At 44.7% G+C, this 13,585-nt stretch overlaps 1 protein-coding gene across 4 annotated transcripts in view; it reads right to left on the reverse strand.

Annotated features, from left to right (window-relative positions):
- The window catches only part of PANK1 (pantothenate kinase 1), a 44,011-nt gene extending 31,185 nt beyond the window's left edge, over positions 1-12,826 (reverse strand). Inside the window, exons 1-2 of one of the 4 annotated variants that reach the window (XM_075935121.1) lie at positions 11,689-11,707; positions 8,603-8,738 (exon numbers count right to left, since the gene is read on the reverse strand). Coding sequence is in view for 3 of the 4 variants with exons in the window: in XM_075935119.1 (XP_075791234.1) it covers positions 12,486-12,666 (181 nt within the window). In the remaining variant the exon portion in view is untranslated. Of the gene's footprint in view, positions 1-8,602; positions 8,739-11,688; positions 11,911-12,485 lie in introns of those variants that run through there. The other 3 variants (XM_075935119.1, XM_006121441.4, XM_075935120.1) reach the window with 3 other exon arrangements.
- Positions 12,827-13,585: the final 759 nt, after the last annotated feature.

Genomic DNA, 13,585 nt, shown 5'->3' on the forward strand with positions numbered 1-13,585 from the left:
TCAAAAAGATCTCACCAAACTGAGTGATTGGGTAACAAAATGGCAAATGAAGTTTAAAGTAATGCACATTGGAAAAAATAACCCCAACTATACATACAGTATGATGGAGGCTTATTTGGCTACGACACATCAGGAAAGAGATCTTGGAGTTATCATGGATAGTTCTCTGAAAACTTCCACACAGTGTGCAGCGGCAGTCAAAAAGGCAAATAGGATGTTAAGAATTATTAAGAAAGGGATAGAAAATAAGACCCAGAATATCTTACTGCCCCTGTATAAAACTATGGTACGCCCACATCTTGAATACTGTGTACAGATGTGGTGTCCTCACCTCAAAAAAGATATTTTGGCCTGGGAAAGGGTTCAGAAAAGGGCAACTAAAATGATTAGGGGTTTGGAACGGGTCCCACATGAAGAGAGGTTAAAACGACTGGGACTTTTCAGTTTAGAAAAGAGGAGACTGAGGGGGGATATGATAGAGGTCTATAAAATCATGAGTGATGTGGAGAGGGCGAATAAAGAAAAGTTATTTATTAGTTCCCATAATAGAAGAACTAGAGGATACCAAATGAAGTTAATGGGTAGCAGGTTTAAAATGAATAAAAGAAAGTTCTTCTTCACACAGTGTGTAGTCAATCTGTGGAACTCCTTGCCAGAGGAGGGTGTGAAGGTTAGGACTATATCAGAGTTTAAGGAGAAGCTAGATAATTTCATGGAGGTTAGGTCTATAAAAGGCTATTAGCCAGGGGATAGAAATAGTGTCCCCGGCCTCTGTTTGTCAGAGGCTGGGGATGGTCGGCACAAGACAAATCACTTAATCACTGTCTTCGGTCCACCCTCTCTGGGGCGCCTGGCACTGGCGACTGTCGGCAGACAGGCTACTGGGCTAGATGAACCTATGTTCTGATCCAGTAAGGCAATTCTTATGTTCTTATAACCCAGGACAACAAATTCACACTCCTTGAGTGACACAGCTAACCTGTGAACAGGAAATTAAGACACTTGGATAACATCAGAATGGGTCAATATGCATAATATGGAACAGGTTTGAGAGTAAGTGTGTTCAAGGTAGCAGAACCACTCATTTGCAGAGACACTGTGCAAATTAATGAGTTCTACTACTGCACAAAACTGATGCTGTCACTTTTTTTTTTTTTAAAAGGTTAGCTTCTCCTTTTATGGTATGAATGTTACAGGCCATACTAGATTTACATGAACACCTCAGAACAGCCATAATGGGTAAGATCAAAGGTCTATGTAGCCTAGAATCCAGCCTTCTGACCATGGCCAATGCAGGTGTCCCAGAGGGAATGAACAGTACATGTAATCATAAAGTGATCTATTTCCTGTCTCCCATTTCCAGATTCTGGCTGGCCATTGATTGACCTATCCTACATGAACTTTTTAAAATCCTGATATATTCTTGTATAGTAAGCCAAACAAGGTCTGCTGCACTGAAAGAAAAGAACAGGTAAAACTGGCTCAGCTGGTGCCACTCCTCCCCCAGCACTATTTTGGATCCAGAAGTAGACGTATGGTAGGGTCTCCCCTGCACACAGGTTGGGGTCACTAGGATACAGATGGCCCCTCCCTCCATTCTCTCCTGTAACAAGACAGTGTTTTTGTTTCTTTAAAAGTCTCCTTTCCTGTATATTGAAATAGTTATTTCAAAGCTATTACAATGTAAACGTAAGTGTGTATTTAAATACAGAAGTAAGGGAAAATCATGTCACTCACTTATCAGGTGCAAAAGTGCTTTGAACCCAATAGCAAATAATGATAAATAAACAAACAAGTGACAAGACTGTCATGTATGACAAGTGCTGTGCGTGTGATGAGGTGTCCCTACATCATGCCAGTTTATAGGAACTCCACAGAATCATTAACAGGGCAGAACTGGGGGGAGTACTATTTGAGGTAATAGCATTATCAACGCATTACAGGGTTTATATAACACAAGGGGCAATAATTATGTAGCCTACCCACGTTAAAAAATAAACCTAAATTGGATTACTACGTTTCTCTTTTATTAGGCCATTGGTTTTATTTCTCTCTCAATGTATCTCACTCCCCTTTTCATTCTGCTATGGATCAAGTTAACAACTGCAGAAGAAAATGAACAAAGTTTTGTTGCTCAACACAAGCAGAATCCTTGCATCCCTGGGGCTGAGTAAAATCAACTAATAATCACACTTTTAACACCATAGCCACCAATATTCCAACAATGCAGAAGCACAGCTTTACTATTTCATTTGCAGATTCTAGCACGAGTTGTCTGGTGGAGAGATAGAAGCAATGACTGTATAGCAGACTTCAATAGGAAACAAATTCCAGAAACTGAAAACTACCACTAAAATCCATCAGCTCTGACACTAATAAGTAATAAAGTACAGTGTAAAAGAGTACCAAAGAATCAACATCAGCATCTATGCATTCTGATAAAGGTTTCAGCGATTAGCAATTTAGCTTTTGTTTTGCAAAAATGGGCTATTTTACTGACAAATGCTCTTATTAATGGGAAGTATGAAGAAAAACACAAATAGCTTTTAATTGTAATATGCTAACACCTATCTCTGAACTAAAATATGGATGGATCAATTTTATTTAAGTCGGTATTTTGTCTGACATCCTGGCTATCTCTAGACTGGCAAGTTTTTCCGTAAAATCATCTGCTTTTGCGGAAAAACTTGCCAGCTGTCTACACTGGCCGCTTGAATTTCCGCAAAAGCACTGACGATCTCATGTAAGATTGTCAGTGCTTTTGCGGAAATATTATGCTGCTCCCGTTCGGGCAAAAGTCTTTTTCTGAAAAACTTTTGTGCAAAAAGGCCAGTATAGACAGCAGGTATTTGTTTTCCGCAAAAAAAACCCCGATCGCGAAAATGGCGATCGGGGCTTTTTTGCGGAAAAGTGCGTCTAGATTGGCCACGGACGCTTTTCCGCAAAAAGTGCTTTTGCAGAAAAGCATCCTGCCAATCTAGACGCGCTTTTCCGAAAATGCTTTTAAACAGAAAACTTTTCCGTTAAAGCATTTCCGGAAAATCATGCCAGTCTAAACGTAGCCCCTGTATGTCATCGTTCTCCGGAATTTAAATTATCAAAAATTGAAAAAGAATTATTTACAGTACAAATACTGACAAATCTATTTATTGATACTAAGTATTGCTATAATATTTTGGCTAGGTGCGATTTAGTATATAAGAAATGGAGAAGCCACTGAATTCTCCATAAAAGCATTATACTCCTTAAACTAACATAAAAATGGGATTATCCTTAGCTAACCAAAATTGCATGATGAGAATAGTTAACTGGATAATTGACTCTGTTGAGCAGAGGGAAACTGATTCCTAAAGAAGCTCATCAAATACACATTCCTTGGGGGAAAGAGGAAACAATTCTGCTAAAAGTCTGCATTGCAGTAACTTACAAAGGATACACTTATCCATTGAAATGCAGTTCTAGAAAGCAGAGCATGGACATAGAATGCCCTACAATGAATCAGACACACCCAAGAGAACGGAGTAAAAATATTAGTGAGAGCAAACAGAAATAGGGTGCCGAGCTGGTGTGCACACTTAGCTAATTTAATTTTTTCTATGAAAGTTAACATGTAGTTTTTAAATGTGTAATGGCAATGTTAGATACTTAGTCAAAAACATATCTGATTGTTACCTGTATATAAAAAGTTATCTAGTCTTCTTTGGCAGTTCAAAGCAAAAGCACGTGACTAAGAAAACAGAAGGTATCTAAAAGATTATGTAATCAAGTAATCTGATAACCCAGCTGTTGGCATGTATCTGGGGGAAAGGTTCACTAATGGTAATAATAGTACATCTCATCCAGTATCCATACATGCCTGAAATGCTCTGAGCCCATATAAACACTAGACACAAAAAAAACCTGTAGTCTAGACACACACAGAGTTTAAAAACCACAGAAGGCCACAATTTAAGAAAACTCCACAAGATTTGAAGCCTTCAATGTCTGTCTCAACATGCCCTCTCATGGAAGAAACCTGAAAGCCCACAAAAGAAGTGGGTGGCACAGCCCTCCATCACCATGAATGTCCTCAGATTTGCAGGGAAATTCATGGACCTCTGTGTATCAGTTGTAGGTCATGTCCTCTCCGCAGAGTTGCATACAGTAGCATGGTTACCTTAAGTAGCTCCCTTTACACTTGCACCCCAGCTGATGTCTGGCAAAAAAAAAAAAACCCCCCACAAAGGCAGAATGATGTCTCTGGAGTAGCATGTACTCAGAATTTGGTCAGGGAAAATTTTCAATTGACTTTATAGAGTAGGTATATTGCTGGCTCTTAGGAGACTTTATCTCACATTGGTTCTGTTATAGCTTGGGAAGCAACTGTAACATCTTAAATAACCTCACAGCTACAACAGGATGCAAAAGGGATTGTATTTAAAAGAGTGATTACTTAGTGACTGCTGTATAATCTGGTTCCCAGTTGGCTTTTTTGCATTGAAGATGCTTATGACTGACTGACTGACAGAAAAGCTCCTGCTTTAATTGTAGGCTTGTGCACATGTTAGTATAACTTATGTCTCTTGAGTGTCAATAAACCACTCTCCCGGACAATGTAAGTTACACTGCCCTAAGTACAGTCTACATTGGTGCTATGCTGGTAGAAGAACTTCTCCTGCTAACACAGCTTCCACTCTCGTGGATGTGGTTTCATTACACTGACAGGACAGCTTGAGCTCTCTCCCATAGGCATAGACTGCTTCTAGTGTAGTTCAGCATTATGAGATTTAACTGCTTACTAACTAATACCTAGTCTTCAGTTGGAAAGAGAGAAAAGGTGGGCCACATCTTCCTTGTTTCTGTAAGATGCTACTTGTAAAATATCTGAATTAGGTTTTATGAAGAATCTTGATGCAATAATCCTTTAATCTACTAATTATTTCTTGAGCACTGCACAAATACTTGAATTTAAAACCATTACTGATTCAAAGCTAAGTATTTGTTTTGCTTTGGGTCTGCCTATCTTTTACCAGAGTCCCAACCGTAACATCCTATTTCTGCTGGGTGAAAGTAGTGGGAACCTCAAATGCCGCTTAGTTCACTGTGTCCAGGATAGCGATGTTGAATTGCGAGTAACTGACTCAAATAGTCGATGCATTTTGCATTGACTATTCAATTAGTCAATAGGGCACCTCTGACTCTGAAAAGCAGCAATAGCCCTAGGGCTGTTGCTATACTTCAAAGGCGAAAGCACTGAGTGGAGCCCAGGGTCAGCTGGGAACTCCCCCACTGATCCTGGGCTCTGTGCAGTGCTGCTGCTTTGAAATGCTAGTGGGGAACCTGGTGTCAGGCTCCTCACAGCATTTCAAAGCGGCAGCTGGGACCTCCCCAATGACCCTGGGCTCCATGTGGCACTGCCACTTTGAAACATGACCTGTAGCCTGGGGATACCCCCAGCTAGCCCTGGGCTGTATATGGCGTTAAAAGCAGCAGCGCTCCACACGCCACTGCCACTTTCAAAGTATCCCCTCCTCTTTCCCCACCCCTTGCTGCCTCTTTCTGATAGACTAATCCTTCACATCCCTAGTCCAGGACACACTGAAGAACTACACTGAAAGTCCATCCTGTTACATAATCTCAGAATAAACAGAATGATGCTAACATGGGAAGTGCTTATTGAGTGTCTACTGCCTATTGGATGGAACACACAAATGTTTAGTATGATCGCCCATTCACATAAATGTGAGGGCAGATGTTTATTTGCACGTGTTACTCCAAACATACTTCAGACTTATTATCTGAAATTGTAACTTTAAAAGACAGGCAGAGGCACACTAGGACTTTTCTCGAACAATCTACGTCTATGGAGAAACAGATGGTGAAATGATGATGATTTAATAGCAGGCCCAGTATTAGCTAGCTTCTGGAAGTAAGGAGGATCAAGCCAGGTCACAATTTCTTTAACTTTCCAGTGTTGTTGCAGACATACCTAAGTATGTGCAATTCTATTGCTGCAGAAGATGATATTGCATCTTTTTAAATAAAGGATGCAGACTTTGCTAACTTTCTAATCACACAAAACCAAACACCTTAGCCCTATCCCTTCCCCAAGGCCCCACTCCTTCCCTGAAGCCCTGCCCCCACTCACCACATTCCCATTCCTCAACGTCTGGCTCTCCACCCTCACTCACTTTCACTGGGCTGTGGCAGAGGATTGGAGTATAAGAGGGGGTGAGCACTCTAAGGGGGTGCAGGATCTGGGGTGGACCAGAAAGAAGGATTGAGGGTTTTGGGGTGTGGAGCCTGAGGACTTCAGATTGTGGGAGGGAGATGCAGGTTGAGATGAGGTTGGCTTTGTGGAAGGGTGAAGGCTCTAGGCTGGGACCTGGTGTGATGCTACTCCTCCATATTTTTATGGAAATATGTTTTTGAATATGCATAACTTGAATATACTTCATGCAAAACAGGGCAAGTAACCTATCATTCAAGAATCTGTAATCCCTTAAATGTGTATATTCTATTTGTGTGCATGTATCATACTTATAAGTAAAGGTAAAATATGAAGGGTAAACATGCTTATTAATCTAGAATTTCTAGTGAAAGTAATTAGTGGCATTAAAGGAACTTAATGGCCCAGTGCTCAAAGCAATAATCTGTAAATGACTTTGCTTAAACTGTGGTTGGCCCTACAAAGATCTGTGACCATGACACCTGGTGCTTGAATTTCATATTTATCCATTGGGATGGGGGAGAATGGAACAAGACTGCCTACTCTGTTTACCGTCCCTTAAATAAAATTTCCCCAATCAATGTCTGTGGCTTTTGAAACTGCCTCCTCACCTTACGAGTAGCTTTCTGACCCAGGCTAGAGAAAAGATCAGTTCTGACTTGAAGGATTTTACCTGAAATTAAGACTGGAGTGGGGGTGAGAAATATGATTTGTAAAATTCTCTCTTAGGGTGCGTCTATACTGCACCCGTAGCTCGAAATAAGCTATGCAATTTGAACTACACAAATTGCGTAGCTTATTTCAAGTCAATTTTGAAATAGCTTATTTCAAAATCTGGCGCTGTCTACCCAACACTTATTTTGAAATAAATCATTATTTCATAATGTCCCTGACTCCTAGTGGAATGAGGTTTACGAGGACATCAGATGAGCGAGCCCATTATATTGAGAAATAATGGGCATGCTCAAAAGATGTGGAATAGTTATTTCAGGATACCACTGGTATCCAGAAATAGCACTGCAGTATAGATGTAGTCTTAGTGTATTAGGGTCATTTTAGATTAGTGCTAGTTTTAAATTAGTAACTTGCTTTGATCTGTCTGTTCTCACTTAAAACCTACATTTTATACTAAATAAAAATACTTCTGTTTTATTATCAAACCCAGTGTAAATAACTGTTACCGAGGAAGGAAGGGAGGAGCAGACAGCTGTCCATATTTATCTTTCACTGATACAGAGCATGAACTGCTCAGTCCCAGCTTGAGCTAGCTCCTGGAGCTACCCCCGCTGCGGCTCTGCAGAGCAGTTGTATCAACTAATCAGATAGTCGATACAAGTTGTATTGAGTGTACGATTAGCTTGATAACCGCATTTTAACATCCTTAATTGCAGGTGCTCTCATATTAAGTAACTAGCCAATCAGCCCATCATAAGACGGGATATTCAGGTCCCTCCTCCACATCGGTCTTCTCTCCTGAGCTGTCCCCCCCCTCCGTCTCCCTCTCCCTCTCGCAGTTATCCTCCGCCTCCTGCCTCTCTCATTCTCTTCTCCACCCCCTCCTGCCTCTCACTTGGGGGACCACGGAGCCCAAACGGCTGTTTGGGCTCCACGCTCCCCGTGCTGCATGGGGAGCGCGGAGCCCAAATGGTCGCTTGCGCCACTTGCTCCCACGCAGCGGCCTGGCTGAGCGGTACAGAAGTAAGCCGAGCACCACGGCGGTAAGCGAAGGGAGGCAGGGCGGTGACTTTCACAGCCAAGGGGCGGGGCCTGGAACCGCTGTCATGCCGCACATCACTGCCTCGCCCCGTTCGCCTCCCACCATGGCACTCAGCTGACTTCTGCGCTGCTCAGCTGGGCCGCCACAGGGGAGCAAGCGGCGCAAGCGGCCATTTGGGCCCCGCACTCCCCATGTAGTATGGGCCGCCCAGAGGGAACAGCCAGCATTTCAGCAACAGTACCTCGCAGAGGGAACAGCCAGCATTCTGGCGTTACAGACTCAGATACTGGGCTACTATTTATATCAATGCTGCTTGCTAGCACTTATTCTCTATGTCAGAATACTTGCTAATTTATTTTCAGTATTGTTTTTATCAATATTCTTAAAGGTTTGTCTTGATTAGAAGTGGCTAAGTATAGCACACGCTGGTTCTCCTTGACCTAATTTAACCTTTTTTCTAGTGCAGGGGTTCTTAAGCTTCATAGCACCGCGGCCCTTTCTGACACCAAAAATTACTTTTATGACCCCATGAGGGAGAACCAAAGTCTGAGCCCATCCAAGTCCCACCACTCTGGGCAGGGGGCCAAAGCTGAAGCTCAAGGGCTTTTGCCCCAGGCAGAAGGCCTGCAACTTGAGCCCTTCTACCCAAGGCTGAAGCCCTCAAGCTTTGGATTCACCTTTAGCAGTAGGGCTCAGGTTTCAGCCCCAGACCGCAGCAAATATAAGCCAGTCTTGGTGACCTCATTCAAGGGAGTCCTCCTCACCCACATTTTGAAAACCGTTGTCTTAGTGTATGATTGGAGCATGATTTGGCTAAAAAAAAAAAAAAAGTGTTAGACGAGGTGACCTGCTTGACTACACCACCACTGAAGGGGGTTGAAATAGAAAGTTATCTATGAAGTCTCTCCACGATCATTTAATATCATCTTATCTTTCTGAGTCTCATAATTCCTTGCATTGAAAAGCACATCCAAACAGGCTCTTCTAGGGATAGTCTGGATTAGGGATGTCAACAAGTAATCGAGTACATGAATAACTGATAAGCCAGGTTTATCCGTTAATCTTCTCGACTACTTGCACTCTCCCCCTTGAAGGTGGGGGAGCAGGAGCCGGTGCTAGGGGGAGCCATCTTAAAAGCTGGTTCCCTGCTAGCACTGGTTCCAGGGTGCAACCTGCCCCCTTCCTCCTCTCACTGCTGCCTCTGATAGCATGAGGAGCAGGGACAAGGGAGGCTGCCATGAAACAGGCTCACCGAGGGCAGAGGCTGCTTCATGGCAGCAGCCCCTATCCACAGGGGGTGCAGCAGCCTCTGTCAGTGGGCAGCTGGGACCCCCCCCTTCACACACACACACACACGGGCTGCTGCTGGACCAGTCTCTGTCTGCAGCCAGGCCTATCCACCCTGGACAGAGGCTGCTTCGTGGCAGCCTCCCTTCCCCCACTCTCCAGCAGCATCCTTTGTCCATGGGGAGCTTGGACCCTCACAGAATCCTCACAGACGGACTGCTGGACCCCACACTGCTTCCTCTGTATCAGAGGCAGCAGCACAGGGTGGCAGGTAGCCAGTCCACAGGGGTGTGTGTGTTTAAACTGGCTCCCCTCGCTGACCGACTCCTGCCTGGTACCCCACACTACTGCCTCTGTGGCAGCACAGGATAGCAGGGGGCTTCCTCAGAGTGGTGCCAGAGTGTACTGGCTGCCTGCCCCGCCCCCAGGAACTACAGAATAGTCAACTAACCGATAAGAATCCATGTAGTACTCAACTATTTTATTACCCACTATCTAACATCCCTAGTTTGGATGCTCTAAAATAGTTGCAAAAACATACATGGTTATTTCACATAATTTAATCTTTCTGAAAAGAGCTGTGAGGCTGGGGCTGGGTAGCTGGTATATGCACAAGTGATCCAAACTAGAAAACTACGCAACTGATCACCAAAAATCATTTAGTGCAACTAAAGTTAAACTACTTATTAGAGACCCCAAACAATTACAGAATCAATTCAAGAGCTTCACCAAAGTAGATACTATATCCTCACTAGCAAACAGTTTTCATTTATAGTGAAAGTGGCGAGGAGTCCTGTGGCACCTTATAGACTAACAAAGTGTTGGAGCATAAGCTTTCGTGGGCAAAGACCCACTTCGTCAGATGCATATAAAGTGGGTCTTTGCCCACGAAAGCTTATGCTCCAACACTTCTGTTAGTCTGAATCCGTAAAAGCGGTGAGGAGTCCTAACACGGCTACGCCTCTGATACTTGACATTTATAGTGAGATTCTTCCCCCCGACAATTTTATATTTCTATTCTTTACTTCTGTCTGTCATGTTCTAAGGACACCATACCAATACATTAGATGTCTCACTTTTGTGGATTTAGAATGCAATTATACCTGCAGTTTGACATCTTTTTCTTGTCAGGAGACCGGGAAATGTCAATTTTCTTTCACAACATGCAAGCAAAAACAGTGATCAATACTAAAAGACTTAGTGCAGTTACCAGATACATTTTGCAATATGCCCTTTAACACACCTAAACATCTCCAAGCACCAATGTTAAAGACTGTATAAAACCAGAAAAACAGGATTGTTCATTGTTTTGCTCAACTCAGATCCTGTCAGAATTAAACTTTTCTACTATAAACTACTTTGCTTTCTGGTGAACATTATAAAACATGTTGAAATAAGTGCTACAATACACTACAAGATACTATTCTCCTGCAAGTGTAATAACTAGCTACAAATACACTTATGTACAAGATAGCCATAAGACACCCAATTTTGTAGAAGTTATTAAAGAAACTCATTACTTACCCAGACCTGAACTGATTCTACTGAGTATTGCCCCCCCCCAAAAAAAATTACCAAAAATTCAGTAAACTTCAGTCTACGAAGCCTGCATTAAAATCAAGAATGAGGTCATATTTGAAAGTGCTAGTCTAACTTTATCTCCTTACAAGTCTTTTTACACATTCAGTGAGAAAGGAACTTTAACAAAAACACCCCCAAATAATCCACTAAAGAAGTCACCTACTGTCAGAAACATGCCATAAAATCCAAGATATCTAGACAAAAACCAGTTTGTACTTAGTTTTAACTTTATTATGTTTTGGCACAGAGTATTTATGGGTTGTAACTATGTCTGATTACCTGTTTAAAATATGCTGAACTTCAAAACCCTATACAAAATAGCAAGTGAATTAGGTCAACAAATCTCAGTTCCAAACACTGCATCAAGCATGCAGCAATGAGCAGAGCTATTGTTTCTCTAATGTCTATTCACAAGTGGATTTATATATAAAGTTTTGGAATTAAACAGCTTTTTTTCATAACTGAGCCTAGGTTTTAAAAACCATCAATTACTAAGCAAACAGAAGTATGTTATTAGTAATCAAAAACATAAATACTGCAAACATTTTGAATACATGTGGATTTTCAATTTTATATATATAAATAAATATAAATGTGGGTAATCAGTTTACCAGTCCTTACAACACCAATAACCAAAAAACCCTAAGCGATAATTACAAAGAACACACTTTACATACAAATTTCAGATTGTATTTGCAGTATAAATAAAAATACTTCCTATAAAGCTGAAAAATCAAATGTTTAATTTCTGGATGAACTAATTTTCATTTAACAGGACAACATATACAAGTACAACGGTTTTATTTCCAATTTTTCAGTAATTAAATTAGAAAAAAAAACAGCAATAAATCATTAAGTAACGACCTTAATTAGGATTTCTCTCTCATTTACTTACAATGGTTCTTGGCAATTACGAGCTTCATTGGAATGTCTAAGTCACAGAGGACCATGTTTCAAAAGCGGCTAAAGTAATAACCAATTCAAGGTATTTTCTACCGACTATCCAAGGCTATATCACCTACAAGTTTATATCACAACGGAACTGTAAGTTGTTGGGTTTTTTTTTAACAAGGTCACATTTATGCAGCTGTAAATTAGGAAATCTCTCATTTTAGCTTTCAGCACAGCAATTCAAGAAACCAATCCACATGCCCACCACATTCCAGCCTCCTCATTGGTCAAACACTGGCCCAGCCCACATGGTATCAGTAGGTGTGTTCCCCAAAACACAGTTTTATTGGCTGAAACAAGATGGTATTTAATGAACTGATTCTGCGGTGGTGGGGGAGGAGGGGATGCCAGTCACACTACAGAGCTCCTTCTCACCCAGCCGGGGGGAATGGGCATGGCTCATCCTTGCCCACCCGCCCCGCCTTGCAGCTGGCCTTAGAAAATCCCTCACCTCACACAGTGAAATAGACACAAGGGCTTGGAGTCATTTATAGGCAAAGTCCTTGCGCTCCAGGGGGAGGTCACAGGGGATCCCCTTCTTCCTAGAAGCCTGAGAGGAGCCTGGGTACCCGGGCGAGGCGGGAAGGGGCCTCGGTGACCCCAGGGCTTGCGCTCTGTGGGGCCCAAGGAGGCGGGCTGCCGACAAGCCCTTCTCCCTGCGCCGCTGGTGCACGGGGCGAGCGTGGCGGGGCGCGCGGAGGGGGTGGGGGCGAGGCTGAGCCCGGCGCATGCATCACTTACGCGGCCTGTTCCGCCTGCCCGAGTCCAGCCGCCTCCGCAGCCGGCACTTCTTGGCGGGGGAGCCGTGGCCGGGCAGCGGCGGCTCCTGGCGCGGCGGCGGGTGGAAGCCGTTGAGCAGCTGCCCGTTGAGCAGCGAGCCGGAGGGGGCGGCGGCCGGCGGGGCTCGGGGCCGCTCCCCCATGGCGGCCGCAGGCTCGCTCCTTTGTCTCCGCGCAGCCAGCGGGCGGACCCGGCAGCGGCGCCTCAGCGCCCGCCGCTCACGCTGCTCCGGTCCCGCCGCAACCTGCTCTGGATGCGGCGCCGCTGCCGGAGCCCCCGCCCCCGGCCTCCCGCCGGCAGCGCGCGGCGCAGGCGTCCTGCCCGCTGCGGAGGGGGGAGGGGCCGGCGGCGGCAGCAGCAGCATGTGGGTGCCCGGCGGCCGCCTCTCCCTCGCTGCGGGGTCGCAGCGTCCCGGGCTGCGCGGTGGGGAAGGCCGGGCCGCGCGCTCGGTAGGGTGCCGGGGCCTGGCAGGCTGGGGATGGGCCCTGCTGTCCGCACCGGCGCCCAGCCGGGCCAGCCCTAGCACCTGGGGCTGTGCGGCGGGGCCGGGGCTGCTCCCCGAGTGACCTTCCCTGGGCCGTGCTACACGCCTGCACCGCAGTGCCGTTGCCTTGGCTTGGCTGAGAGGCACGTGTCTTCTGGCTCTGAGCGTGTGGGCCGGGTGTCCGGCGTCCAGGCCCGTTCTGTGTGCGTCTGTGAGTGGTATCGCAGAATTGTAGGACTGGCCAGGACTTAGGAGGTCATCTAGTCCAGTCGCCTGTGCACATGGCTGGACTAAGTATTACCTAGACTGGGGGAGTGACCTTTGGCCCGCAGCTTGCCTTGATCCAGCTGCCTGGTACCTTCCCTGGATTGGTAAATCCATTGGTAACTATGGATAGTGGATGTGGCTATCCACAGCTGTTCATTTTTTATGGTTGTGGATACAAAACTTTATATCCACACAGGGCTTTATTAATCTGGCCCCTGATGTTTGGAGCTCCCCAGTAGGTGTGGAGGAGCATGGCTCTGTGTCCTTGGAAAGAATAGGATGGAAGGGGCTGGGCTGAGGGCAGTCAGCC

The sequence above is a fragment of the Pelodiscus sinensis genome, chromosome 8, assembly GCF_049634645.1.
Source record: "Pelodiscus sinensis isolate JC-2024 chromosome 8, ASM4963464v1, whole genome shotgun sequence".
NCBI lineage: Eukaryota > Metazoa > Chordata > Testudines > Trionychidae > Pelodiscus > Pelodiscus sinensis.